The sequence below is a fragment of the Zonotrichia albicollis genome, chromosome 1 (assembly GCF_047830755.1).
Source record: "Zonotrichia albicollis isolate bZonAlb1 chromosome 1, bZonAlb1.hap1, whole genome shotgun sequence".
In the NCBI taxonomy this organism is placed as follows: Eukaryota; Metazoa; Chordata; class Aves; order Passeriformes; family Passerellidae; genus Zonotrichia; species Zonotrichia albicollis.
The window spans coordinates 153,723,696-153,748,880 of NC_133819.1; the positions used below are offsets into that span (position 1 = coordinate 153,723,696).

Genomic DNA, 25,185 nt, shown 5'->3' on the forward strand with positions numbered 1-25,185 from the left:
CCTCCTCCTTCTCCTTCTCCTTCTCCTTCTCCTTCTCCTTCTCCTTCTCCTTCTCCTTCTCCTTCTCCTTCTCCTTCTCCTTCTCCCTCCTCCTTCTCCTTCTCCTTCTCCTTCTCCTTCTCTTCTTTCTTCTTCTCAACATTTCCAGGGATGGGGCATCCACAACTTCCCTGAGCATCCTGATCCAGCATCTCACCATCCTCACAGTGAACAATTTCTTCTTTATCTCCAATCTAAACCTCTCCCCCTTTTTTTAAAATCCATTACCCCTCATCCTGTCATTCCAGGCCCTACCAAAAACCCTTCTACCATTCCTACAGAAATCCATGGACACAGCCCCAGTTCCAAGAGGAGATCGGCAGTTATTTATCACTGAAGAAATTTGCTTCTTCAACAAAATGTTTTTCCTATTTTAACTCCAATGGGGAAAAAAAAGTACTTCCCAAGGGCAAGCAAACTCTCAACTCACATTTTTTTGCTGATAACAGCAAGACTCCAGAGGAGAGCTCAAGGGAAGGAGATGTCTCCTGGGTTAGATGGAAAACAGAGAGGAAAATGTCCGGAATGGGAGAAGAAATGGCTGTAGGATCCTAAAGGAAAAGCTGCTGTCATTTATTGAGTGGGTGCTTGTTTTTTGTGTGTTGTCTGTTTTTTTGGGGATGTTTCTTGCCTCCAGTGGCACTGTCAGCGCAGAAGCTGCACACAGACCTGAATCCACGTGTTTGGGAAAGGAAGAAACCAGAGGGATGATCTCTGTGCTTCCATGTCATTGTCACTCCCAGTAGGAATTCTTTTCCAAGGTATTTCAAGTGGGGACAGAGAACAAATCCTCTTCTTTCTCCTCTTTGTTCAGCCACTGAATCCAGGATGGCTCATTTGGCAATTCCATGGAGGCAGAAGGACCAATCATGGATCTAAAACCTCAGCCACAAATCAATTAACCCAAAAATGTCCTAAATCCTCTGCTCTGTGGGAATGGGATCGTGAGGGCTGTGACATCCTATGGCAAAATGAGTTTCCTTTACTGAGTGAGGAAAGGAAACCACAGGGACTCACAGGATCCAGCTCTGGGTTCCCCAACAGCAGAAGGACACGGAGATGCTGCAGCAGATCCAGAGGAGGCCACGGAGATGCTCCAAGGGCTGGAGCCCCTCTGCTCTGGAACCAGCCTGGGACAGCTGGGAATGTCCAGCCTGGAGAAGGGAAGGATCCAGGAGACCTTGGAGCCCCTTCCAGTGCCTGAAGGGGCTCCAGAAAAGCTGGAAAGGTACTTGGAGCAAGGGATGGAGGGACAGGACACAGGGAATGGCTTCCTGCTGGTTAGATGGGATACTGGGAAGAAATTTCTCCCTGTGAGGGCGGTGAGGTTCTGGAATGGAATTCCCAGAGAAGCTGTGGCTGTCCCATCCCTGGAAGTGTCCAAAGCCAGGTTGGAGCAGCCTGGTCTAGTGGAAGGTGTCCCTGCCAATGGCAAAGTGTGGAACTGGATGAATTTTAAGGCTCATTCCAACCCAAACCATTCCATGATTCTGATATGACTCCACCATATCCTGACAATGGAAACATGGCTTTTCCCTTGCCAATTCTAAGGGACAGAATCAATCCACCAGGAAACCATGGCAGAATTCCCAAAAATATTTGTTCATGTGAAAAAATCACTATTGATCCAACTTCAGCTGTGAAGGGGAGAGGACTTTGCTCCCCAGGTGCTTGGGCCTTGGACTTTTCCCTGCTTGGAAGGGTTGGGAAAAAAATCCATACACTGCCAATTGTAAATATTTGGATTAGGAGTATGTTTTGGATGGTGTCAGCATTGCTCAGCAGAGCTCTTCCAGGAGCATGTGGCCATCCAGGGATCTGATTTTATCCCAATTTAATGCAGTTACACCACCAGCTGCCATTGCAAAATTCCCACCTCGCAGGACCTCCTGCTCCAGTGCTCCTGTCAAAAAACATTTGCAAATCCTTTTGGTTTCAGAAAATTTCACAACAGCACCAAAGGGAGGAAAAACAAACTTCCTGACAATCTGAGCCGTGGCTTTTGCTGGAAAAGCTAAGGAGAAAGTGGCCTCAGATGCTCCTTGCAAGCCCTGGATGAGAGGGAAGGATGTTCAAGAAAGAAGGAAGTGAATTTTTGAGACCTTTCTGTTTTGTTTTGTTTTTTACCTCGTTCCTCTCCCAGCTGGATCTCTGGAGTTCTGTGGGCAGCATCACTCAGGAAAACAGATTGATGCACATCCAAAAGTCACAGAGGGAATTCAACTTGCTGGATTCCTCGTGGGACCAATTTTTCCCTGACATTTCACCCACTGAAGCTCCTTGTGTATTGGTGGGGCGCCTTTTGATGGAGCTTGGCACATCCATGGCTTCTCCATGTCTTCCCAACAGCTCCACGATATCCCAGCGCTTCTCCTGACCTGCACAGATGAGTCACATCCAGGTTTTTAAGAAGAACCATGAATTTTGGGTGCTCAGCAGCACCAGCTTGGGGGCACACCGCTATTCCTGGGGGCCACATGGAGACTCCAGCTCCTCTTCCCCTTCCAGCTTCCATAGGGTGCTTTGCTCTGGGAACTCCTTTCTCCAAGCTTTGCTCCGGAGAGGCTAAAATTAAACCAGTGATTCCATTGCTGACTGAAAACAGAGCATTCCTTCCCCACCCACGTGTTTTGGATGGACATCAGAAGCCAAAGCCCGGCTGCTCAGCCCCATGTGGAAAAACAATCTTCTATTCTGATCCTCCATCCACCGCAGCTCGCTCCGATCGGGATGTTCAGTTCCCAGCCTGGCGTTCAGGGGGGATCTGAAATGGGATTTGCCTGGAAATGGAAAACATAAACACAAGCAGCCACTATCTCTGCAGCTTATTGCCCTGAACAAAAGCTTATTCTGCTCCAGAGGAGGGGGGGGAAACAGAAGTTAATTCATGGACAAAGCAAGGAAAATAAAATCCCTTCGCGATCTCCTTTCCACTCTGTATGTCCACAAGTTCTTTGGGGAAGTGGAGATTTGCAGGCAGACAGTGGAAAGATGAAGATCTCTCTCTCTCTGCAACTCTCTCTGCATGGGTAAAATCCTAAATATCCCAATCCTCACTGAGTCACTTCCAGGTGGAGCAAACTGGCTCCACGCCATCCGGCCCCACTGGAGTCATGGAATCACAAAACAATTTGGATTGGAAGGGATTTTTGAAGGGCATCCAGTTCCAGACCCTTCCCACACCTTCCACTATCCCAGGTTGCTCCAAGCCCCATCCAACCTGGCCTTGGACACTTCCAGGGATCCAGGAGCAGCCACAGCTTCTCTAGGAATTCCATTCCAGAACCTCACCACCCTCAAAGGGAAGAATTCCTTCCTAAATCCCATCTATCCCTGTCCTCTGGCAGTGGGAAGCCATTCCATGTGTCCCTTCCATCCCTTGTCCCAAATCCCTCTCCAGCTCTTCTAGAGCCCTTTCAGGCACTGGAAGGGGCCCTGAGGTCTCCCTGGAGGTTCCCCTTCTCCAGGCTGGACATTCCCAGATCTCCCAGCCTGGCTCCAGAGCAGAGGGGCTCCAACCAACCCTTGGAGCATCTCCATGGCCTCCTATGGATTTGCTCCAGCAGTTCCACATCCTTTTGCTCTTGGAACCCAGGGCTGGAGGAAGCTCTGCAGGTGGGGTCTCACCTGAGCAGGGCAGATGGACAGAATTCTCTCTTTTCCTCCTGCCCACACTGTGGGATAAGCCTGGGACATGGATCTCTGGATTCCTGAACCTCCATCACTGTGATCCCCAAGTTCTTGAATGTCCATCACTGGATCAGCATCTCCTGTAGCATCCATCACTAGGATCCCAAATATTCCCCAAGAGAGCCAGCACCACAAAATCCCCTCCTGGTCCAAATTCCCAAAGCATGGAGCCAGGAAAGAATCCCCTGCCCACCCAGGTCTCCTCTCAATCTCTGCCTCCCCCAGATCCCTGCACAATTCCCAGAGCACCAGCTGGGTCCCCCCTCACCCTCTGCCTCCCCGAAATCCCTGCACAATTCCCAGAGCACCAGCTGGGTCCCCCCTCACCCTCTGCCTCCCTCAAATCCCTGCACAATTCCCAGAGCACCAGCTGGGTCCCCCCTCGCCCTCTGCCTCCCTCAAATCCCTGCACAATTCCCAGAGCACCAGCTGCTCTTTTCCCACTCAGAATCCATCAAAGGGACAAAACAGGGGCTGTGACACTGTGACATCTGTGACACCAACCCCTGTGCCCTGCTGCCTTCCCTCCCCATATGTTCCATCTCCACCCTGCACTTCCCATCGAGCTGAGGCTGGACAAAACTCATGACAGAAGTGACTCCAATCCCGATCCCTCCTGGAACTTCATTCCCGGCTCAGCTCAGGGACAGCCAGGAACTAAACCCACGGCAGCTGCTTTCCTTTAACCCCTTTTTTCCCCCAAAAAATCCCCCCACTTTTCTACCCATGCAGCCCCATCCCAGGGTGCCCCCTGTGCTGGGACACCCCCCCACCCCCAAATGCGATTCCCATCTGGAATTCCTCTAGATGTCACCCTCAGCCATCTTTTCCACACAAACACCCCCCCTCCTCCTCCCCCGGCTCGCATTTTCCTTTCTCCAAGATCTTTTTTTTTTTTTTTTTAAATTCCTTTCTGATCTCTTTCCGGCCATGTGTGATTGCAGTTTCCTCCGGGCGTCCATTTCATCAGCCCGAAATTAAGGAGCAACAGAGGGAAAAAAAAAAAAAAGGGGCGGCGGGCGGGCGGGCTGTGGGAACCCCCTCCCCTTCCCCCCCATCCCACCTCCCCACCCACCTCCGACCACCCCAACCCTGCATCCCACATCCCTTCCCACCGCCATCCCGCTGCTCCCCAAACCTTCCCCAACACCTCCCGACACCCCATTCCCAAACCCCGGCCCCGCTCGGCCCGGAGGCCGGGGAGAGAGGGAGGAAGGAGGAGGATTTTTGCCACCTCACCACCATCACTTTTGGGGTGACTTGGCTTTTTTTTTTTTTTTGCCTTTTTTTTTTTTTTTCTGTGGGGCTGGATTTTTTTCCTCCTCCCCACATCCAAAAACTCATCCGCGAGCAAGGCCGGCGTTGTCTCTTCCCAGCGCCGCTGGATGCCAGCGCCAGGGCCGGATCCAGCCTTGGTGACACGAAGGTCACGGTACCTCCAGCCCGGCCTTTTCCTCCCCGCTGTCGCCAATCCCGGAGGCTGCGCGTCCTGCCCGTGCTCCGCTCGTCCGTAGAGGAAAACCCACGCCCGGGGCGATCCCAGAAAAATCCCCAGGGGAAGCTTTCGGCCCTTTGGTTCCGTCCTCTCCTGCATGAGACAATCCCGGCTGTGCGGCTCCGCCGGGCGATGGCCGAGCAGTGAAGATGTCCATGGCCAGGCACAACAGCGTCAATGGCTTCTTGGAGGACACCAGGATGGAGCCGGGGGACATGGGCAGGATCCTGCGCTGCCTGGAGATGGGCACCGTCCTCACCTTGTTCTACCAGAAGAAGTCGCAGAGGCCGGAGAGAAGGACCTTCCAGGTGAAGCTGGAGACGCGCCAGATCATCTGGAGCCGGACGCCCGAGAAGGTGGAGGGGGACAGTGAGTATCGGGGGAACAGGGAGGATTAGGGGGGACTGGGATGACTGGGGAGACCATGGAGGATTGGGGGGGACAGGGAGGATTGGGAGGACAGGGAGGATTGAGGGGACAGGCGAGTATCAGTGGCAGCGGCGTTGGGGGGCTGGGGATGTGCTGGTGGGATGCTGAGCAGAATTGGGGTGACTGGCTGGGGGTGTTCTGGGCGTGTTGGGGTGCCCTGCCACAGTGGGGTAAGTGGTTGTGGGGTGCTTGGATGTGTTGGGAGGTCCTACTGTAGTGAGGGGGGCGATTGTGGAGTGCTGGATGTGTTGGGGTGCCTGGGTTTTGTGGCATGTCCTACAGTGGTGGGGTAATTGCTTGTGGGGTGCCTGGGTCTGTTGGGGTGTCCTACAGCCCTGGGGGGGGTTCTGGGCATACTGGGTTTCCCGGCCATGATGGGGTAAACTGTTTGTGGGGTGCCTGACTGTGTTGGGGTGTCCTGCAGTGGTAGGGTAATTGCTTGTGGGGTGCCTGGGTCTGTTGAGGTGACCTACAGTGGTGGGGTAACGGGTTATGGGGTTCCTGGCTGTGTTGGGATGTCCTTCCATGGTGGGGTAACTGGTTATGGGATTCCTGGCTGTGTTGGGATATCCTTCCGTGGTGGGGTAACGGGTTGCGGGGTTCCTGGCTGTGTTGGGATGTCCTTCCATGGTGGGGTAACTGGTTATAGGGTGCTTGATCTTAGTGGGATGTCCTACAGTAGTGGGGTGACAGTTTTTGGGGTGCCTGGATGGGATGGTGTGTTCTGCCATGGAGGGGTGACTGGTTGTGGAATTCCTGGCCACAGGGGGTTGTCCTACCACGGTGGGATGTTTTCCCCTATGGAATGTCCTACCCCAGTGGGATATTCACCCCTATGGAATGTCCTACCTTGTCAGGGTGTCTGGACACGGGGTGATTCCCATAAAGCAAGAGCTGCTGGGCTGAGCATCCCTCACCTCCTCCATCCCACCTTGGAAGTTGTTCTGTGGGATCAAGCTGCTTCTGTTTCATCCCCATGGATGTATGTCCTCCCTGGCAAGGAGGGAAAAGAATGGCCATCCCTGTTCCTGCTCATGGTGCTTTTTTAACCCCAAAACCCCACTGGAGAATCCATAAAAATCACCCTTCCATGTGGTGGTTAGGAGGTTGTTGGGATGTCCTCCCAACAGTGGGAATTGTTGGGGCTCCATGTCTTGGTGCTCATTACCTCAAAGCTTTAATTGAGCTAAAAAAATCCAGTTGAAGGAAGATTGGGGTGCCTTGAAGCTACACCATCACCTCATCCCACATCCCTGTGCAGGGAAGGAAATCAGTTTTGGAATATCACCTCACCTGGGTGATGGCAAAACCCACCCCAGAGGTTTGGGAGGTACCAAAATCACCAATGACCCCCCCTAAAAAATCACCACCTACTCCTGATTCTCTGCAAGATACAGCAAAATCCTCAGGAAGCTTCAGCTCCTGCTTGGAGGTGCTGATCCCAAGGTGGAATTCCAGATTTGAGCCAGGAAAAGGAGGGTGGCACTCAGAGCTGAGCACAGGCATGAGCAGGATCCATGTTTCTCTGGACTTTCTGGATACAGGAGCAGATCTGTGGGAGCAGAAGGTGATGGGAGGAAGGGCACCCAGTTTTGGAGAGGTATTTTAGATCCTCATGGAGAGGAACTTGTTATCCAGTCATGGAAATAATGCATTTCCAGCTCCTTGTTTTTTCACGGAAGCTCCGTGCACTGCCAGGTCAGGATCTCAGGTTGCTCCCATGCTGTGCCTCAGTTTCCCCTCTGGAGCTTTAGGATCTGTCTTTTCCCATACAACAGCTCAATCTCCCCCATAGGAATGAGTAGGCATCCTCCAAGGTCATCCAGAAGGATGAAAAAAGGATGAAAATCCTTCTGGAAATGTGCAATCCTGCCATCCCATCCCACCATTCCCGTTTCCTAGTCTGGAGTGAGAGAAATCCCCATCCTGGTGCTGGGCTGAAGCATCCTCACCCCCTGCTCCATCCCTCTCTTCCCACTCTCTCTGATTTTATGGAAGCATTGGGATCTCCCAGACCTCACGCCTGCCCAGACCATTTTAAATCCCCCCCTTCAAACCAGAGGGATTAGTGGGAAGTGCTGATGTCTCTGTTAGGGGCTGTCAGGGCCAGGACACGGATCCTGGCTCTCCCCTGGACCCCCAGGATAATTACACGCTTTGTTAAGCAGCCTCTGGACGCGTGTCCGTGTGTCCATGCCTGGGATCGTGTCCATGCCTGGGAATGCCTGGAGCATGGCCTCCAAAATTAACCTCATCCTGGAGGGCTTCCAACTCGTTGCCCTCAGCAGACCCCAGTTCCCAGTGCAAGGAATCTGGTGGAAAACAGCCCCCAAAAAAAGGATTTTTACAAGAAATGAAAGGAAACGGGGGTGAAGGCAGCGTGAAAAATCCAAGAGGATTTTGGAGAGGTGGTTTGATGACACCTCCAGCCTTGTTAATGGCAAATAATTGGAATTAGGACTTTTTTTGGGAGGACAAAATCCAGTTGGGATTTATCACTGTTGGACAAGGAGGAAATATTTTATTTTGGTTTTTAAACCACACCACAGGATCCCGGCAGGACACGGTTTTCCAATTTCCCCTGTCCAGGAGGGTCTGAGCTGCCACATCCTGCAAGAAGGGATGACCCCAGTGCCCAGGCCAGCAGGAATTCCCAGCACAACCATTCCCTCCAACCCCTTTGCTTCCCTCTTAACACCTGAAAAAAATCTCCCAGGCTCTCAGCATCCCTAAAATCCCACTGGGCAGAACCTGCTCCTCCATCATCTCCCCACCATTCCAAATCTTTTTTTTTTTTTGCACCACGCCGCTCGCTTTGCATTAGAAAAGAAAAGGGGTTTTCGCAGCTGGAACCGACTTCCAGAGTGTTTTAATCGCCCAGGACAATGGAGACAATGCAGGGAGGAGTTTGGAGACAGAGTTCTGACAGGATCGAGGCAAATCCGCTGCAGATGTGGTTTCCAGGAAGCTGCTGCTCGGGTGCATTGTGCAGCCCCTCGCCGCTCCCTTTTCCCCTGGTTTTCCATGGGAATGGGCTGTTTGCCCTGGGAGAGAAGGATTTGAGGTGTTAGTGGGTGAAAAATTGCTGCTGGCAGCCCAGAAATTCCCCATGTCCTCGGTTCATCACACAGCGCAGGCAGCAGGAAAATGGGAATTCTGCCCTCTGCCCCTGAGACCTGCAGAGCTGCCTCCAGCGCTGGGGTCCAAGAGCAGGATGGAGATGCTGGAGTGAGTCCAGAGGAAGCCATGGAGATGCTCCAAGGGATGGAGCCCCTCTGCTCTGGAAAGCTGGGAATGTCCCGCCTGGAGAAAAGACGGATCCAGGGAGACCTCAGAGCCCCTTCCAGTGACTAAAGGGGCTCCAAGAAAGCTAGAGAGGGATTTGGAACAAGGAATGGAGGGACAGGGCACAGGGAGTGGCTTCCCACTGCCAGAGGACAGGGATACGTGGGATATTGGGAAGGAATTCTTCCCTGGGAGGGTGCTGAGACCCTGGCACAGATTGCTCAGAGAAGCTGTGGCTGCTCCTGGATCCCTGGAAGTGTCCAAGGCCAGGGCTTGGAGCAACCTGGGATAGTGGAAGGTGTCCCTACCCATGGCAGGGGTTGGAATGAGATGATCTTTAATGTTCCTTCCAACACAAACCATTCCTGGAATTAGGAATGGCTCCCAGAGTTCAGGTGCAAGGCCAGGTCCTGGAGGAGTTAAATCCAAGGAGTAACAGCATTGCCAGTTGTTAGCAAAGCCATGGTAGCCACTGGCTCCTCACCACTCCCTGGCACCCTGTGGATGGGCAGGTTTGGGGTCGAGTCGCTGCTTTTTAACCTATAAACCCATTTTTATCCCCAAAATCTGCCTGTTCTTATGGAAGAAGGTTTGCTCTGAGCCATGGGAGCCATGCAGTGACAACTGAGTTTCTTTCCTTGAGAATCTTGTCCCAAAACAAAGCTCGTGCTGGGGTGCAGAGCTCTTCTGTGTCACTTGTGCTAAAATCCCACCCTGATTCGTGAAATTTGGCTTGCGCTCATCCAGCAAAAGAAGGCTGGATAAAGCCTCCACTGTTTTCCGGAGCTTTTCCGCCAAGAAAAACTATTCTTCCCCTCTTTTCTTGCTTAATGAGCCCGATTCCTCCCCCCATCCCGTATTCCTCCCTGCATTCAGCTTTTCTCTCCCCTTTGGATCCCCCCGCTTCGGATTCGGCCGAGGGTTTCCACCAAGGCACGTCTGCAGCCTTCTCCACCACCACATCGGAAACGCAGCCGGGCTGGAAATTCTCCGGGAAATGACCCATTTCCTCGGCAGGACAATACCCCTGGCGAGGTGGTCCGGCCGCCCTGGGTCACACAAAGCCCTTTCCGGTGTTGGTGGCTTGTTCCCAGAGGGCAAATCTGACTGGGGGGTGACGGTTGTGGGATCAAGAACAATTTTGTGTGTTGTTCCTAATATTATGTTATTATTCTTGCTCCCAGTGGGATGTGTCCACTGGGAAAACTGGAAATGTCCCTTGGTGGAGTAGCAGTGAGGAAGAGCGTGGTCCGGAAACCCGGCCCTGCCGCCGCTGTTGGAGCTTTATTTAGCGGGATAATGAGGGAGCAGAGCAGCAGGAAAGCAACGCCCTGCAGTCCCAGCTGCCAGGGCCCCAAATTGCCACTTTTGGGAAGAGTTCTCCAAGGAAAACACGAGCTCAGCCTATCCCAGCGCAGGGTCTGGCTTGGGGACGACAAGGTGGCTGGAGATTTGCTGGTTGGGATGGGGTGGGATGAGCCTGGAGGATGCGTGGCAGCCACAAAGCTGGGAAAAGAGTGGGCAGCGCTGCTGGGATGCCACGTCCTGGGGACACGAGTTCCTGGAGGACACACAGGGCTGGGGGCCACCGGGCACAGGGAGGCAGGGCTGCAGGGACACCCTGTCCTTGGGACACACATCCCTGGATGAGACTTCTCCGTGGCATCCATGGTGTTGTCACTCAGCTGCAGGAGCATTGGAGGGACCTCATCCTGGGGACATCCTGAGGCACAGATCCCTGGAGGACACGTGACTGTGTCCTCCTGGTCCTCTCACACAGCTACAGGGACCCCATCTTGGGGACATCCTGGGACACAGATCCCTGGAAGACACAAGGCCATGACACCCTGATGCCATCCCACCCCAATGGGCAGTGCCATGGAGACAGCCCATTCTGGGGACACAATTCCCTGGAAGACACGTGGCCATGGCATCCATGGTGGTGCACTCAGCTGCAGCAGCACTGCAGGGACACCCCATACTGGGGACATCATGGGACACCCCATCCTAGGGACATCCTGGGACACAGATCCCTGGAGGACACGTGGCTGTGTCATCCTGGTCTTCTCACACAGCTACAGGGACCCCATCTTGGGGACATCCTGGGACACAGATCCCTGGAGGACACGTGGCTGTGTCATCCTGGTCTTCTCACACAGCTACAGGGACCCCATCTTGGGGACATCCTGGGACACAGATCCCTGGAACACACAAGGCCATGACACCCTGATACCATCCCACCCCAATGGGCAGTGCCATGGAGACAGCCCATCCTGGGGACACAAATCCTTGGAGGACACGTGGCTGTGTCATCCTGGTCCTCTCACACAGCTGTAGCAGCATTGCAGGGACCTCATCTTGGGGACATCCTGGGACACAGATCCCTGGAAGACACAAGGCCATGACACCCTGATGCCATCCCACCCCAATGGGCAGTGCCATGGAGACAGCCCATCCTGGGGACACAATTCCCTGGAGGACATGTGGCCATGGCATCCATGGTGGTGCACTCAGCTGCCGCAGCACTGCAGGGACACCCCATACTGGGGACATCCTGGGACACAGATCCCTGGAGGACATGTGGCTGTGTCATCCTGGTCCTCTCACACAGCTACAGGGACCCCATCTTGGGGACATCCTGGGATACAGATCCCTGGAGGACACGTGACTGTGTCATCCTGGTCTTCACACACAGCTGTAGCAACACTGCAAGGACCCCGTCCTGGGGACATCCTGGGACACAGATCCCTAGAGGACACAAGGCCATGACACCCTGGTGCCATCCCACTCCAATGGGCAGTGCCACAGGGACATCCCATCTTGGGATCATGGTTCCCTGAATGGACATGCCTTACCCATGATGCCATTGCACATCACTGGAGGACACTGGGGACATGTCACCCTCAAAGCCACGTGGCCACAGCACCTACAATTCCATAATTCCATCACGCACTCCTGAGGGTATCCCATCCTGGCAACAAGGTTCTCCAGAGGACTCATGTCCCCCTGGAATTCCCACTTCCCTGAACCACTCACATGAGGCTGTGGTGGCAGGGGACAGTTTCGTGTTCCTCTCTCCCCGCAGTCGACATTCGGGAGATCAAGGAGATCCGCCTGGGGAAAAATTCCCGGGATTTCGAGCGCTACCCCGAGGACGCTCGCAAGCTGGACTTCACCATGTGCTTCATCATCCTCTACGGGATGGACTTCAGGCTGCGGACCCTCAGTGTGGCTGGTGAGTTGGATCCTTCCCCATTCCCTGTGTCCATCCTTGGGGTCCCACCCCTTTCCCAACATCCCATCATCCCCATCCCAACCTCATCGCCCTCCTCTTCCTCCAACAGCTTTCTGCGAGGAGGACATCAACCTATGGATAACGGGGCTCAACTGGCTGGTGGCTGACACCCAGAGAGCCCAGACCCCACTGCAGATCGAGAGGTGAGGAAGGACCAGCAGGTCCCATTTCCTGGTCCCTGTTTTGGGAAGAAAACGTGCCCTGGGCTTGGGCCTCTTTGGGATTGAGCACTGTCTGTCCATCCTTTCCTTCCCAGGTGGCTACGGAAGCAGTTTGATGGGATGGACCGGGCCAGGGAAGGCAGGTGAGCCACCAGCACGGTGGGTTCAGCTGGACAGAACCATAATCCCCCTGTTGCATCCCAAATCTGGATGTTGAGCCAGGCTAGGGGTGAGGTTTGTGGGACAAGGGAGCACCAGGGTTTTTGGGATGCATGAAGGCGCCAAAAATCAGAGATTGGGTGCAGGTCACATCCTTGTGACTGTGAGGACCACTGGGACCCATCCCAGTGCCACATTTTCACCAGTGCCAGAGAGGCCAGGCCATTAAGCCATAATTACCTTTCCAAGACAGGAAAACTCCAAAACAAAGGGAATATGGACTTAAATTATTATGGGAATGGGAATGGGCATCACCTCCAAGTAGGATGATTCCTTAAGAGTGCCCAGTTTGTTCTTGTATGCACTTCCTCTCCTTGTCCCTCTACTCACACTCATGCCAGCCATCACATAATTGATCTCAGAAACATGGAATCGTGGGATGGTTTGAGTTGGAAAGGACATCAAAAATCATCCAGTTCCACCTTCCACTAGACCAGGTTGCTCCAAGCCCCATCCAACCTGTCCTTGGACACCTTCCAGAATGAGACATCCACAGTTTCCCTGGGTCCTGTGCCACTGCAGGGATCCAGAGGCCAGGAGGGTGGGATCCCTATGCCAGGCACCAACATTTGGGGTGGGACCCTTGCTGTTGGGAGCTGAGACTCATCCAGGAATCTGGCAGTACCCTGACTCTGGTTTTCCCTCTGGCAGCATCACAGTGAAGGACCTGAAGGCGATGCTGCCCCAGGTCAACTATCGTGTTCCCAACATGAGATTCCTGCGGGATAAACTTGTGGTAAGGACCCTCTGGACATCCCAGCCATGAGGGAAATGCTCTTCAACCTGCACCACATGGGCTGGGGCCACCATGGTGGTCCCTGGTTCCAATGGAGTGGCCCCACTCTCATCCAGCCCTGTCTCCCGCAGGAAGTGGAAGCCAGGAATGAGATGACTTTCTCCCACTTCATCCAGTTCTACAAAAACCTGATGTTTGATGCCCAGAAGTCGGTAAGATCCATGGTTTGGCCTCCCAGATATCCCCATCCTGGTGGGATGTGTCCCCCTCCAGCTAAGCCTGGACCCCTTGTCTGCCTTCCAGGTCATTGAGCAGCTGGAGCTCTCCTTCCCCTTGCGGTGAGATCCCAGCTCCCATCGCAGTCAATATTCCAAGAGTTGGATCTGTAAAGTGGGAAAAGCCAGGCTGTGGGGCAGAGAAGAGAATGGGGATGGGGATGGGAGAAGGAATAGGATAGAGGATGGGAACAGGGATGGGAGAGGGGATAGAAGCAGTGATGGGAGTAGAGATGGGAATATGGGTGCAGAAGGGATGTGGGAGCAATGATGGGAGCTGGGATGGAAGCAAGGATAGGAGCAGGAATGGGAGAAGGGGTGAGCAGGGATGGGAGATGGGATGGCTGCCAGGGATGTAGGGACATGTCACCCTGCCCATCTCACAATATCCTTGGACAACGCAGCAGATTCCAGCTGCTGCCAGCCTCTCCCAGTCACAGGGTGGATGGACTGGTGAGAATGGGGGTCATGGGGAGGCTGAGCTGCAGATGGGCACTGATTGCCTCAACTCTGCCATGGGATCTATCCCAACTCATTCTCCTGCTCCTCACTGGTGGCTGCTCCTTGTCCCAGGAATGTGGACCGCCCTGAGCTGTGCCAAGTGTCCCTCTACGACTTCCAGAAGTTCCTGCTGCATGACCAGAAGGTGGGGCTTCCCTGAGACCTCTGCAGCCTAAGGAGCCCACATGGGATGCTCCAGCCCAGTTCCCCCCCTAACAACAGCCATGTTTGTATCCCAGGAATCGTGGGCCAGTGACGTGGGCGTGGTGCGGGACTACATGTGCTCCTACCTCAAGGAGAGCTCCAATGACGCGTCGGAGCCCTCCTTCCAGCTGGATGAGGTGGGTGGCCCCACACAGTGTCCTCACAGGGATCTCCCCGGCACCATCAGGCTCTGACCTCTCTGTTTCTCCCCCTGCCAGTTCCTCACATACCTCTTCTCCAAGGAAAACATGGTGATGGATGCTAAGTACGAGCGTGTGGTGCCTGAGGAGATGAACCACCCCTTGTCCCAGTACTGGATCTCCTCATCCCACAACACGTAAGGAATTTTCCCTCTCATGGGCGTTCCTCAGGGACATCCATGAGCATCCCATCATCCTTTTCTCTCCTCTGCAGGTACCTGACAGGAGACCAGTTCTCCAGTGAGTCCTCCCTGGAGGCATACGCCCGGTGCCTGCGGATGGGCTGCCGCTGTATCGAGTGTGAGTCCCTCCAGCCCTTCATAGGGATGCTGGAACTCCTCATGTCCCATCAAACAGACCATTCCCTGCCCCCATCCCATGCCACCAGGGCAGAGGATCTTTCCCTGTCATTTGGGTGCTCAAAAAAATGGTTTCTAGCATGTAGTTGGTGGCAAACATGAATTAACCAAGGGGTTTTCCTTCTCAGTGGACTGCTGGGACGGCCCGGACGATCTCCCCATCATCTACCACGGCCACACGCTCACCTCCAAGATCAAATTCCTGGATGTGCTGCACACCATCAAGGAGCACGCCTTCGTCACCTCTGAGTAAGCCCCAGCTCCCCCAACGACCTCTGAATTCTGGGAAAATCTCCCCCACCTTCATCTGAGGCCACCATTCCACCTGCTTGCTCCAGGTTCCCCATCATCCTCTCCATCGAAGACCACTGCAGCATTGTCCAGCAGAGGAACATGGCCTGCCACTTCAAGAAGGTTTTTGGGGACATGCTCCTCACCAAGCCAGTGGACATCAACGCCGATGAGTTGCCCTCACCCACCCAGCTCAAGAAGAAAATTCTAATCAAGGTGTGGAGCAGGCAAAACCTCTCTTTGCAGGAGGGGCACAGATTGTGTCGGGTTCTACACCAAGATATGGTCAAGAGCAACAAGGGATGGTGGGAAGGCACCTGTGGGAGGTTGATCCTGAGGGTTGGGAGGTCAGTGTGACCCATGGCCATCACTGAGCTCCTCTCCCTGGGTGTCTCTCAGCACAAAAAACTGGTTGAAGGGAACCTGTACGAGGAGGTCTCCACCGCCAGTTACTCAGAGAACGACATCAGCAACTCCATCAAGAATGGAATTCTCTACCTTGAAGACCCCATCGACCATGTAAGTGAGGCCCTGAGGGGCTAAGTGGGACCTGTCAGACAGTGGGGTTTGGGATGGGCTCTCCTAGACCACTGTGATGCTGTGAGGGGGAAGAAAGGGATTAAAAACCCCATCCCAAAGCTCCATCTGTCCATGTCATCCTCTTCCTCACCCCACCAATGCTCTTCCTCCTTCCCAGACCTGGAGCCCTCATTATTTTGTCCTGACAAGCAACAAGATTTACTACTCAGAGGAGACATCCCGCTACCAGTTCAACGAGGATGAAGAGGAGGTGGAGCAGAAGGAGGTGCGTGAGGGGCAGGACGCGCCCACAGGGCAAGGCGACAGCTCCGTGGGGAGGGTGACGGGGTGACAACGCCCACTTTGGGATGAACTTGCAGGAGTTCAACAACAACGAGCTGCACTTCACGGAGAAGTGGTTCCACGGCAAGCTCGGGGGTGGCCGTGACGGGCGACAGATTGCAGAGAAGCTGCTGCACGAGTACTGCACCGAGACGGGCGGCAAGGACGGCACCTTCCTGGTGCGCGAGAGCGAGACCTTCGTGGGCGACTACACCCTCTCCTTCTGGTAGGAGCTCCAGCAGGGAGGCAGGATCCCACCCTTCCCTGGGTGACCCTCCAGTCGGTGCCTGGTTTGGTGGCTGGAATGGCTTTTTTGGGGGAAATGTCACTTTTTTGTGCAGCTTGTAGCCCAAAGTGTGGGATGGTGGAGATGTGGACCCAGATTGACGTGGCTTTCTCCCACCCCATGGCAGGAGGTCCAGCCGGGTGCAGCACTGCCGGATCCACTCGAGGCAGGAGGCTGGGGCCACCAAGTTCTACCTGACGGACAACCTGGTCTTCGACAGCCTCTACAGCCTCATCTGCCACTACCGGGAGGTGCCGCTGCGCTGCAACGAGTTCGAGATGCGCCTCACCGACCCCGTGCCCCAACCCAATGCCCACGAGAGCAAAGAGTGAGGATCCTTCCAATCCCCATCCCCTCGATCCCATGGGTCCCCAGCCTCCTCCAGCCCCAGCAGGGTGTGGAGATGCCGATGCCAGCCCCCAATGTCCATGTTCTCCCTGGGCAGGTGGTACCACGCCAGCTTGACGCGTCTCCAGGCCGAGCACATGCTGATGCGGGTCCCGCGGGATGGAGCGTTCCTGGTGCGGAAGCGCAGCGAGCCCAACTCGTACGCCATCTCCTTCCGGTGAGTGGGGCCACCACGAGGCCACTTGGGCTTGGCCAAGCTGAGGATTTATGATAACCTATCTGTTGTGACCTCGAGCTAGGTGGCAGGGGTTTGCTGTGAGTGACACAGTGGGACACATGTCATGAAGGGGAAACCCTCTCTGTGACATCCTCAGGGTGGTCACCTTGGTGGCATCCCCAAGCATCACCTCCTGCCCATCCCCATCATGGAGCCAGGATTTGGCCACCCCTCACCCATCCCATTCCCATCTCTCCTGGCCCCAGGGCGGAGGGGAAGATCAAGCACTGCCGCATCCAGCAGGAAGGGCGGCTCTTCATGCTGGGCAGCTCGGCCGAGTTCGAGAGCCTCGTGGACCTCATCAGCTACTACGAGAAGCACCCGCTGTACCGCAAGATGAAGCTGCGCTACCCCATCAACGAGGAGACCCTGGAGAAGATGGGCACCACTGTGAGTTCTCCCAGCAATTATGGATGGTGGGGGTTCTGTGCCATAGGAAACCAAGCCCCATCCTCAGCTCCACCTTCTTTCAGAATTTTGGTTGGAGCCCAGCCAAAACTGGCCAGGCTCGTTCCACTGTCATCACCCAGCATTAAAACTCCACCGTAATTCCCTTTGCCAGCAAGTTGCAAGGGGATATTAGATGCCACTCAACCTCCTCTCATCCCTTCATAGCCCCTGCCCGCACCCAGGTGACCCCCTCAGGTATTTCTCCTTGCAGGAACTGGACTATGGAGCCCTGTATGAGGTGCGGACTCCTCATTTCTACGTAGAGGCCAACAAGATGCCAATGGCCAGGGTAAGGGGCCAAGCTGGTGTCCTGGGGAGGTGGTGGGATATGGCAATTCAAATGGTGGGGTTTCTGGGTGGTTCTTCCTCACATCCACACCTCCCAGCACTGCTAGCCAGAGAAATGGTTGAGTTGTGCTCCGTTTCTTTGACCCTCAAGTGATGCTGGAGCTGGACCCAGCCAAATCACCATCTCTTGGGGACAGTACGAGCTCCATTGACAGCATTGGCACATTGTGGTGGGGGACAGGGCTGGAGAGACCCCAGCCTGGAGCAGGGACCTGGCAGAAGTTTGCCCCAACAGCAAGGAAATCCCTTTGCACTGGGAAACCCTTAAAAAGCAGGTCTAGGGTCAGCTCCCAAGTGGTACAGTCTCCATCCTCAGAGGTTTTTGGGACTTGGTTGTTCTTGGTGTTGACTCAGTCTCCATGCTTGGGGGTTTTTGTGACTGGACATATTTTGGAGTTAACCCTGGAAGAGGCTGGACTGGAGCCCTAAAGCTCCTTTCCTGTGGTCCTACAATCCCATGGTCCAGCGCTGCTGCTGCCTTAATGGTCCCTTTGCAGCAAGGTAAGGTCACACACAGGAAAACTTTACCCAGAGGGGGTTTTTCCAGAGGTTTTGGTAATATCAGAGGATTAACCCTTCAGTGCACCAGGAGAAACCACTGGGGATCCCAAAAAAGGACCCTGATCTGCTCTGAATGTGGTGATCCTGCAGGACCCCAGGCACCTCCAGCCCTCCTGTCCCCTCTAACCCATCCCAGTGGAAGCTGGAGAGGGACTTTTTGTCAGGAACTGCAGATAGGTCAAGGAGTAATGGTTACAAAATGAAGGAAATTCAGGTTAGATATTAGGAAGAAATTTTTTACTGTGAGGGTGGTGAGACATCAGAATAGAGAAGTTGTGGATGGTCCCTCCCTGGAAATGCCCAAGGCCAGGTTGGATGGAACTTGGAGCATCTGGTGAAAGGTATCTCTGCCCATGGTGGAATGGGTTGGAATGTGATGACCTTTAAGGTCTATTCCAACCCCATAACATTCTGTGATGCCATGATTTGGGGTCAGGATCCCCCACACTCCGCTATGGGGGCTCAAGGGGCTGGGCTGGGTGTGTCACCAGGCGCTGGGTGGTGACACACGTGTCCCTCCTCCCGGTGTCCCCAGTGCACGGTGAAGGCTCTGTATGACTACAAAGCACAACGGGAGGACGAGCTGTCGTTCTGCAAGCAGGCCATCATCCACAACGTGGACAAGCAGGACGGCGGCTGGTGAGAGCTGTCACTTGGGTGTCACCGTGGGCGGGAGAGGGAGGGGACACCCCGGGTATTCCCACTGCGGGTTTTAACTCAGCCTCCTTCTTTGTCCCCCCACCCTTTCTCCGACCACCCCCTGGCACCGCATGCAGCAGGGACACCCCTGTCCCCCCCTCCCCAAAATCTGTCCGCTCTCCTTGATCCTCTCACCCCTTGCAGGTGGCGAGGGGACTACGGGGGCAAGAAGCAGCTCTGGTTCCCGGCCAACTACGTGGAGGAGATCGTCGGCACCCAGGAGCAGGATGAGGCTGTGAGTGGCACCTCTCTGGGATCCTGGGAGTGAGGACACGGGAGGGTCCCAAGAGCCTTGACCAAATCCAGACCCTTATTCTGAGGCTGGAAGATGCTCACAATCCTGATCCAGCTTGGATTCTTATCCACAGGCTGGGGGATGCTTATGGTTCTGCTCCAGCCTAGACCCTTATCCAGAGTCTTATCCAGGAATGTTCCTGGTCCTATATCAACTTGGACCTATTTCTGGGACTTGGGAAATGCTCCTGGTCCTTTTACAGCCCATATCTCTATCCAGAGGCTGTGGGATGCTCCCAGCCCCACTTCAGCTTGGACCATTTTCTGGAAGCTGCAGGATACTCCAAATCTTGTACCAGCCCAGATCTTTATCCAGTGGCTGAGGAATGCTCCTGGTCCTCTCCAGCCCAGACCCTTACCCTGAGGCTGGGGGATGATTGTGCTCCATGTCCAGTCCAGCTTCTTATCTGGAGGCTGAGGGATGTTCTTGGCCCCACTCCCACGTAGACAGTTTATTATAAGCTGGAGGATGCTCCCAGTCCTGTTCCAGCCCTGATCTCTCTCTGGAGGCTGGGTGATAATCTTGGCCACACTCCAGCTTGGATCCTTTCCTGGAAACTGGAGGATGCTCCTAGCCTTTCGCCAGCTCAGACCCTTATCCAGAATCTGGGGGATGCTCCTGGTCCCACAGAGTTGGGGGATGCTCTTGGTCCTGTTCCAACCCAGACCTTTATCCAGAATCTGGGGGATGCTCCCAGCCCTGTACCAGCCCAGACCTTTATCCAGAATCTGAGGGATGCTCCTGGTCCTACTCCAGCCCAGCTCTTGGGGTGATGCTCCTGGATGATTTTTCCCTTCTTTTCCTCATATTTGTCCGGCTCAGTGGGCTGGGTGGTGGCTGCCTGTAACCCACAGGCCTCCCCCATTTTACCTCTTCCTTCCTCTCTTGCAGTCATCAGAAAACAGCCCCCTGGGGAACTTCCTGAAGGGCTTCATCGATGTCCCATCCTGCCACGTCGGTGAGTGTCCCTACTTACGGATTTGGGGGGGAATTTGGAGGGATTGGGATGTCCAGATGATTCAGGGGACATTTTCCCTTGATTCCAAGGGCGTGTTTCAGCATGGAAAGCTGAAGCCACACATTGAAAAAAATGGGATCCCCACAGGAGGAGGATCCTGATGGATGGTGGGGTGCCAGGAGGGGCTGGTGGGGGCCCGGGAGCGGGACCGCTGAGGTTTCGTTTGCTCCACAGAGCCATCCGTTGGGAATGTCTTCGAGTAAAGCCCCCCTCTGATGTCCTTATAGTTATCTCCAAAGACGGGAGGAGCTCCAAACCATTTGTCTTCACCATCCATTCCCAGCAGATGTCCCACGCAGCCCAGTCACTGGACGTGGCCGCAGACACGCAGGAGGAACTCAGCGAGTGGGTGGCCAAGATCCGGGAGGCCACGCAGAACGCCGACGCCAGGGTGAGGGGATGCAGAGGATGGGGCTGGATGGTCCCTTTCTCTTGGAGATTGTTCCTAATATCTCCAAAGGAAGAGTCTGGGGGAGGACTTGCAGCTCCTGTTTTCCCTGGTGCAGATGCAAGAGGGGAAGATCATGGAGCGGAGGAAGAAGATCGCCCTGGAGCTCTCGGAGCTGGTCGTGTATTGCCGCCCGGTGCCGTTCGATGAGGACAGTAAGTCCTGGAGAGGCGGGATAAAGGCATGAATTGTGGAAAGAGACAGGTGGGAAGAACTATCCAGGTCTCGTTCCTTCCCTGATGGCCACTTGGTGCTTGCAGAGATTGGCACGGACAAGGCGTGTTACCGGGACATGTCCTCCTTCCCCGAGACCAAGGCGGAGAAATACGCCAACCGCAGCAAGGGCAAGAAGTTCCTGCAGTACAACCGCCGCCAGCTGAGCCGCATCTACCCCAAGGGACAGCGCCTGGACTCCTCCAACTATGACCCACTGCCCATGTGGATCTGTGGGAGCCAGCTCGTGGCCCTCAACTTCCAGACGCCCGGTAAATCCTGCTCCTGGGGTTGTTGTTGGGCTCATCCCCGAAGGTCGTCTCAAAATTTCCATTTCCAATGCTTCTGCCCTGGGTCATCTTGTTGGAGGTGGTTTGGGTGATCTCTCCAACCTTTGTCTCCATCCTCATGGGGGCATGAGTGGTTTGGATGCTCTTCAGCCTTTTCCTCATCCTGATGGGAACACAGGAAGTGGTTTGGATGATCTTTCCAAGCTTTGTCCTCATCCTGATGGAGGCACAGGAGGTGGTTTGGATGATCTCTCCAAGCTTTGTCCTCATCCTGATGGAGGCACAGGAGGTGGTTTGGATGATCTCTCCAAGCTTTGTCCTCATCCTGATGGAGGCACAGGAGGTGGTTTGGATGATCTTTCCAAGCTTTGTCCTCATCCTGATAGGCATAGAGGAGGTGGTTTGGATGATCTTTCCAAGCTTTGTCCTCATCCTGATGGAGACACAGGAGGTGGTTTGGATGCTCTCCATCCTGTGTCTCATCCTGATGGGGATGCAGGGGGTGGTTTGAAAGATCTCTCCAACCTTTGTCCTTATCCTGGTGGGGACAAGGGGGGTTTGGATGCTCTCAAGTCTTTTTCCTCATCCTGATGGGGATATCTCCATGCAATCCTTGGGTGATTCATGCAAAACTCATCTTCATCCCTCCTCCAACCATAGCTGGGGGCTCTTAGTTGGGTTTGCAGGTTAGGACCTTCTAACCAAGGACCTTGGGTAGGTCCCTGAGCCCCATGCTCAGATCTGCTCTGTCCCCATGGCCACAGACAAACCGATGCAGCTGAACCAGGCACTCTTCATGCTCGGTGGCCGCAGCGGCTACGTCCTGCAGCCGGACATCATGAGGGACGAGACCTTCGACCCCTTCGACAAGAACAGCCTGAAGATTGTGGAGCCCATCACAGTCCAGCTGCAGGCAAGTGTGCAAGGACAGCAAGACCACCTTGAGGTGGTCACCATCAAGATGGGAACTCCTTTCTTATTTTTGGGTCAACCAGGGGTGGTTTTCATTGTTCCAGCTACCTGTTTGCTCCATGGAGCTTGTTACTCTTGGGAGTTCTTCTTCATCCAGTGTGGCCAGACCTCACCCTCTTCTTCCTCTCCTTTCTCCCACAGATCCTTGGTGCCCGGCATCTCCCCAAGAACGGGAGGAGCATTGTGTGCCCCTTCGTGGAGGTGGAGGTTTGCGGCTCCGAGTATGACAACAGCAAGAACAAGACGGATGTTGTAGGTGAGTGATGTCCCCACCCTTAGGGACAACCCTGACTCTGCCCTCTGTCATCCTCTTAAAAGGACATGGGGGTGATGTGGCCCAATTTTGTGCTCTCTCCCACAGCCGACAACGGCTTCAACCCCGTCTGGCTCTTCAAGCAGTTTGTCTTCGATATCAACAACCCCGAGTTTGCCTTCCTCCGCTTCGTGGTGTATGAGGAGGACATGTTCAGTGACCCCAACTTCTTGGCACAAGCCACCTTCCCTGTCAAGGGCCTCAAAACAGGTATGGTCTCTCCATCATCATCATCATCATCATCATCATCATCATCATCATCATCGTCATCATCTCCATCATAGTCATGGAATCACAGAAGGGTTTGGGTTGGAAGGGGCTTTTAAAGGTCATCCAGTCCAAATCCCCTTCTATCATCATCTTCATCATCTATGTCATAGATCATGGAATCATAGAAGGGTTTGGGTTGAAAGGGACCTTCCTGAAATTGTCATCATGATCTCCATCACTGAGTCATGGAATCATAGAACAGTTTGGGTTGGAAGGGGCTTTTAAAGGTTGTCCAGTCCAAATCCCTTTCAGCCATCATCTTCATCATCTCCGCCTTAGATCATGGAATCATAGAAGGGTTTGGGTTGGAAGGGACCTTTAAAGATCTTCTGGTGCAACCCTCCTGCAATTGTCATCATCATGATCTCAGTCAATGAGTCATGGAATCATGAAGGGTTTGGGTTGGAAGGGACCTCTAAAAGTCATGGAGTCCAGCTCCCCTGCATTGTCATCATCATTATCATGATCTCCATCATTAAGTTGTGGAGGGTTTGGATTGAAAGGGACCTCCAAAGTTCTTCTAGTGCAAACCCCTTCAATCATCATTGTTATCTCCCTGGGGTCCCGGCCATGGTGAGGGGCTTGGACTCTGCTGTGGTGCTGAGCTCGTGTTGTGATGTTGTGTCCAGGCTATCGGTCGGTGCCGTTGAAGAACAGCTACACCGAGGACCTGGAGCTCGCCTCCCTCCTCATCCACATCGAAATCATCAACGCCAAGGCAGGTGGCCCAGGCAGCTTGGGAAACCTAGAACAAGGGGATCTAATTCTTTGGTGTCTCCTGCCCACCACACCAGCCTCACACGCTTGTTTTGGAGCAGGAGGAAGATGAGGAGAACCTCTACTCATCCATCCAGCAGCTGCGGGACCGTGCCAGCGAGCTCTCCAGCCAGGTCTCCAGCTACGAGCGCACCAACGGCTGCGATTCCCGCTACCAGCAGCGCCTGGACGAGCTCCGGGCGGCCCAGGAGCGGCTCATGGAGCTCACTGAAGTCCGCAACCGCAAGTGAGTTGTCCCCTCCTTGTGGCTTTGGGACGCCCCTCTTGGGGAGGGTCCCTAAGGCCACCACCCTGCTCCCCACCAGGTTGATGGAGAAGAAGAAGAGGGACCGGCAGATGGTCACCAAACGCAGCTGAGCTGGAGGGTCTCAGAGCTGAGGAGCTCCCCCAGCCACCTCCTCTCCTGCCACAAAAGGGAGGTGGGGTGGCCACATCCGGACCTCCCACCACGCCCAGGGCTGGGTGACAGCAGCGTGACAAATTCGGGGATGGAAGGGGGCCTTGGGTAGCTGTGCCTGTGACGGGGGTGAGGTGGGAGGTGGGACGCTCTGGCTTCAATCCCAGGTGCCTCCAGCTTCATCCCACGTTCCTGGGGCTCATGGCCACGTCCTTGTCCCCACAAGGTGGCCACAGTGGCTCTTCCTCACCCAACATTCTCAGTGTCCCACCATCCCATGGCAGCCCCATGACCGATGGGGAAACTGAGGCACAGGGGCCCAGCTGGCCCAGGATGGGGCAGGACCGGCCACCTCCATCCTGGGCACAGGTGTCAGGACTGGCTGGTGGTGAGGCACCAGGATGGGGACACAGGGGACACTTCTGGGGGGGTTAGGGGGGTATTTTGCTCCCCTGCTATAAATACCTGTATTTTCTTCTTTTATCCAGCGTGTACATATGGCGTGGGGGGAGGGAGTGTCTGTACCAGCCACAGTATTAGGGCACAAGGGGGACCCCAAAATGTCCAGAGGTGTCCCAGCAGGGGACCAAGGGAGCAGGGGACCAAGTCTGGGGCTGTCCCACAAGGCAGAGTGGCCTGTGACAGGGTGCCCTGAGTAGGCACCTGGTAAATACAGGCAGCAAGGTGGCCCCAGAGGACACAGGGATGTCCCCAAGGTGACCCAGAGTTGTCACCAAACTCTGGGAATGGGGACAGATCCTGACAGTAAAGCCAGCTGAGGTGGTGGCCAGCCTGACGGTGGCTGGGGACATCTTGGGGTGTCCCCTGGGGTCGGGGTGTCCCGGCAGGGGGGGACCTGTGTATTCTTTGTATGAAAATAAATCTATTTAGCCAATATTTATACCCTGTTGCTGTGACCTGGTGTCCCCCTCCCTGCTCTGCTGCCACCTCAAGGTCCCCAGAGTGGGTGATGTCCCCTGGAAAGTGGCTTGGTAGTCCCAGATCCAGTGTGTCACCCTTGTCCCAGCAGCAGTGGGGACACCTGGGGGTGTGCTGTGGCAGACAGGGCCGCCCAGGAAGGACACAAGGCAGAGGGACACAGGGACAGTGGGTACAAGGATGTGGGGACTCAGGGCAATGGGGGCATGAGGGCTTTGGGGACACACAACTATGCAGGATCACA

The 25,185-nt window shown here is 54.7% G+C and overlaps 1 protein-coding gene and 1 long non-coding RNA gene across 2 annotated transcripts; one reads left to right on the forward strand and one right to left on the reverse strand.

Annotated features, from left to right (window-relative positions):
• Positions 1-581: 581 nt before the first annotated feature.
• LOC141731737 (uncharacterized) lies at positions 582-5,304 on the reverse strand. The gene is made up of 2 exons (XR_012583697.1): positions 5,166-5,304; positions 582-2,819 (listed from the first exon to the last, which is right to left on the reverse strand). It is a non-coding gene; the product is annotated as an uncharacterized LOC141731737 (long non-coding RNA).
• LOC102070810 (1-phosphatidylinositol 4,5-bisphosphate phosphodiesterase gamma-1) lies at positions 4,717-24,899 on the forward strand. The gene is made up of 32 exons (XM_014269125.3): positions 4,717-5,593; positions 12,024-12,173; positions 12,283-12,376; positions 12,490-12,537; positions 13,265-13,349; positions 13,481-13,561; positions 13,653-13,687; positions 14,198-14,270; positions 14,365-14,466; positions 14,548-14,666; positions 14,744-14,829; positions 15,017-15,137; positions 15,227-15,395; positions 15,579-15,698; positions 15,877-15,984; positions 16,079-16,266; positions 16,454-16,654; positions 16,772-16,891; positions 17,158-17,341; positions 17,613-17,690; positions 18,846-18,949; positions 19,154-19,244; positions 20,196-20,262; positions 20,550-20,713; positions 20,829-20,925; positions 21,031-21,255; positions 22,038-22,186; positions 22,387-22,501; positions 22,607-22,768; positions 23,458-23,546; positions 23,647-23,831; positions 23,911-24,899. Exons 1-32 carry the CDS (start codon positions 5,374-5,376, stop codon positions 23,960-23,962), a joined length of 3,882 nt encoding a protein of 1,293 aa, XP_014124600.1. The 5' UTR covers positions 4,717-5,373; the 3' UTR covers positions 23,963-24,899.
• Positions 24,900-25,185: the final 286 nt, after the last annotated feature.

What these genes read in the sequence shown, in the direction of transcription:
- LOC102070810 (XM_014269125.3), top strand. Translation starts at nt 5,374, where the DNA reads ATGTCCATGGCCAGGCACAACAGCGTCAATGGCTTCTTGGAGGACACC. An exon ending in TGTTTGATGCCCAGAAGTCG is followed by an intron (nt 13,562 to 13,652) that starts GTAAGATCCATG and finishes TCTGCCTTCCAG; the next exon opens with GTCATTGAGCAGCTGGAGCT. An exon ending in TCCTGCTGCATGACCAGAAG is followed by an intron (nt 14,271 to 14,364) that starts GTGGGGCTTCCC and finishes TTTGTATCCCAG; the next exon opens with GAATCGTGGGCCAGTGACGT.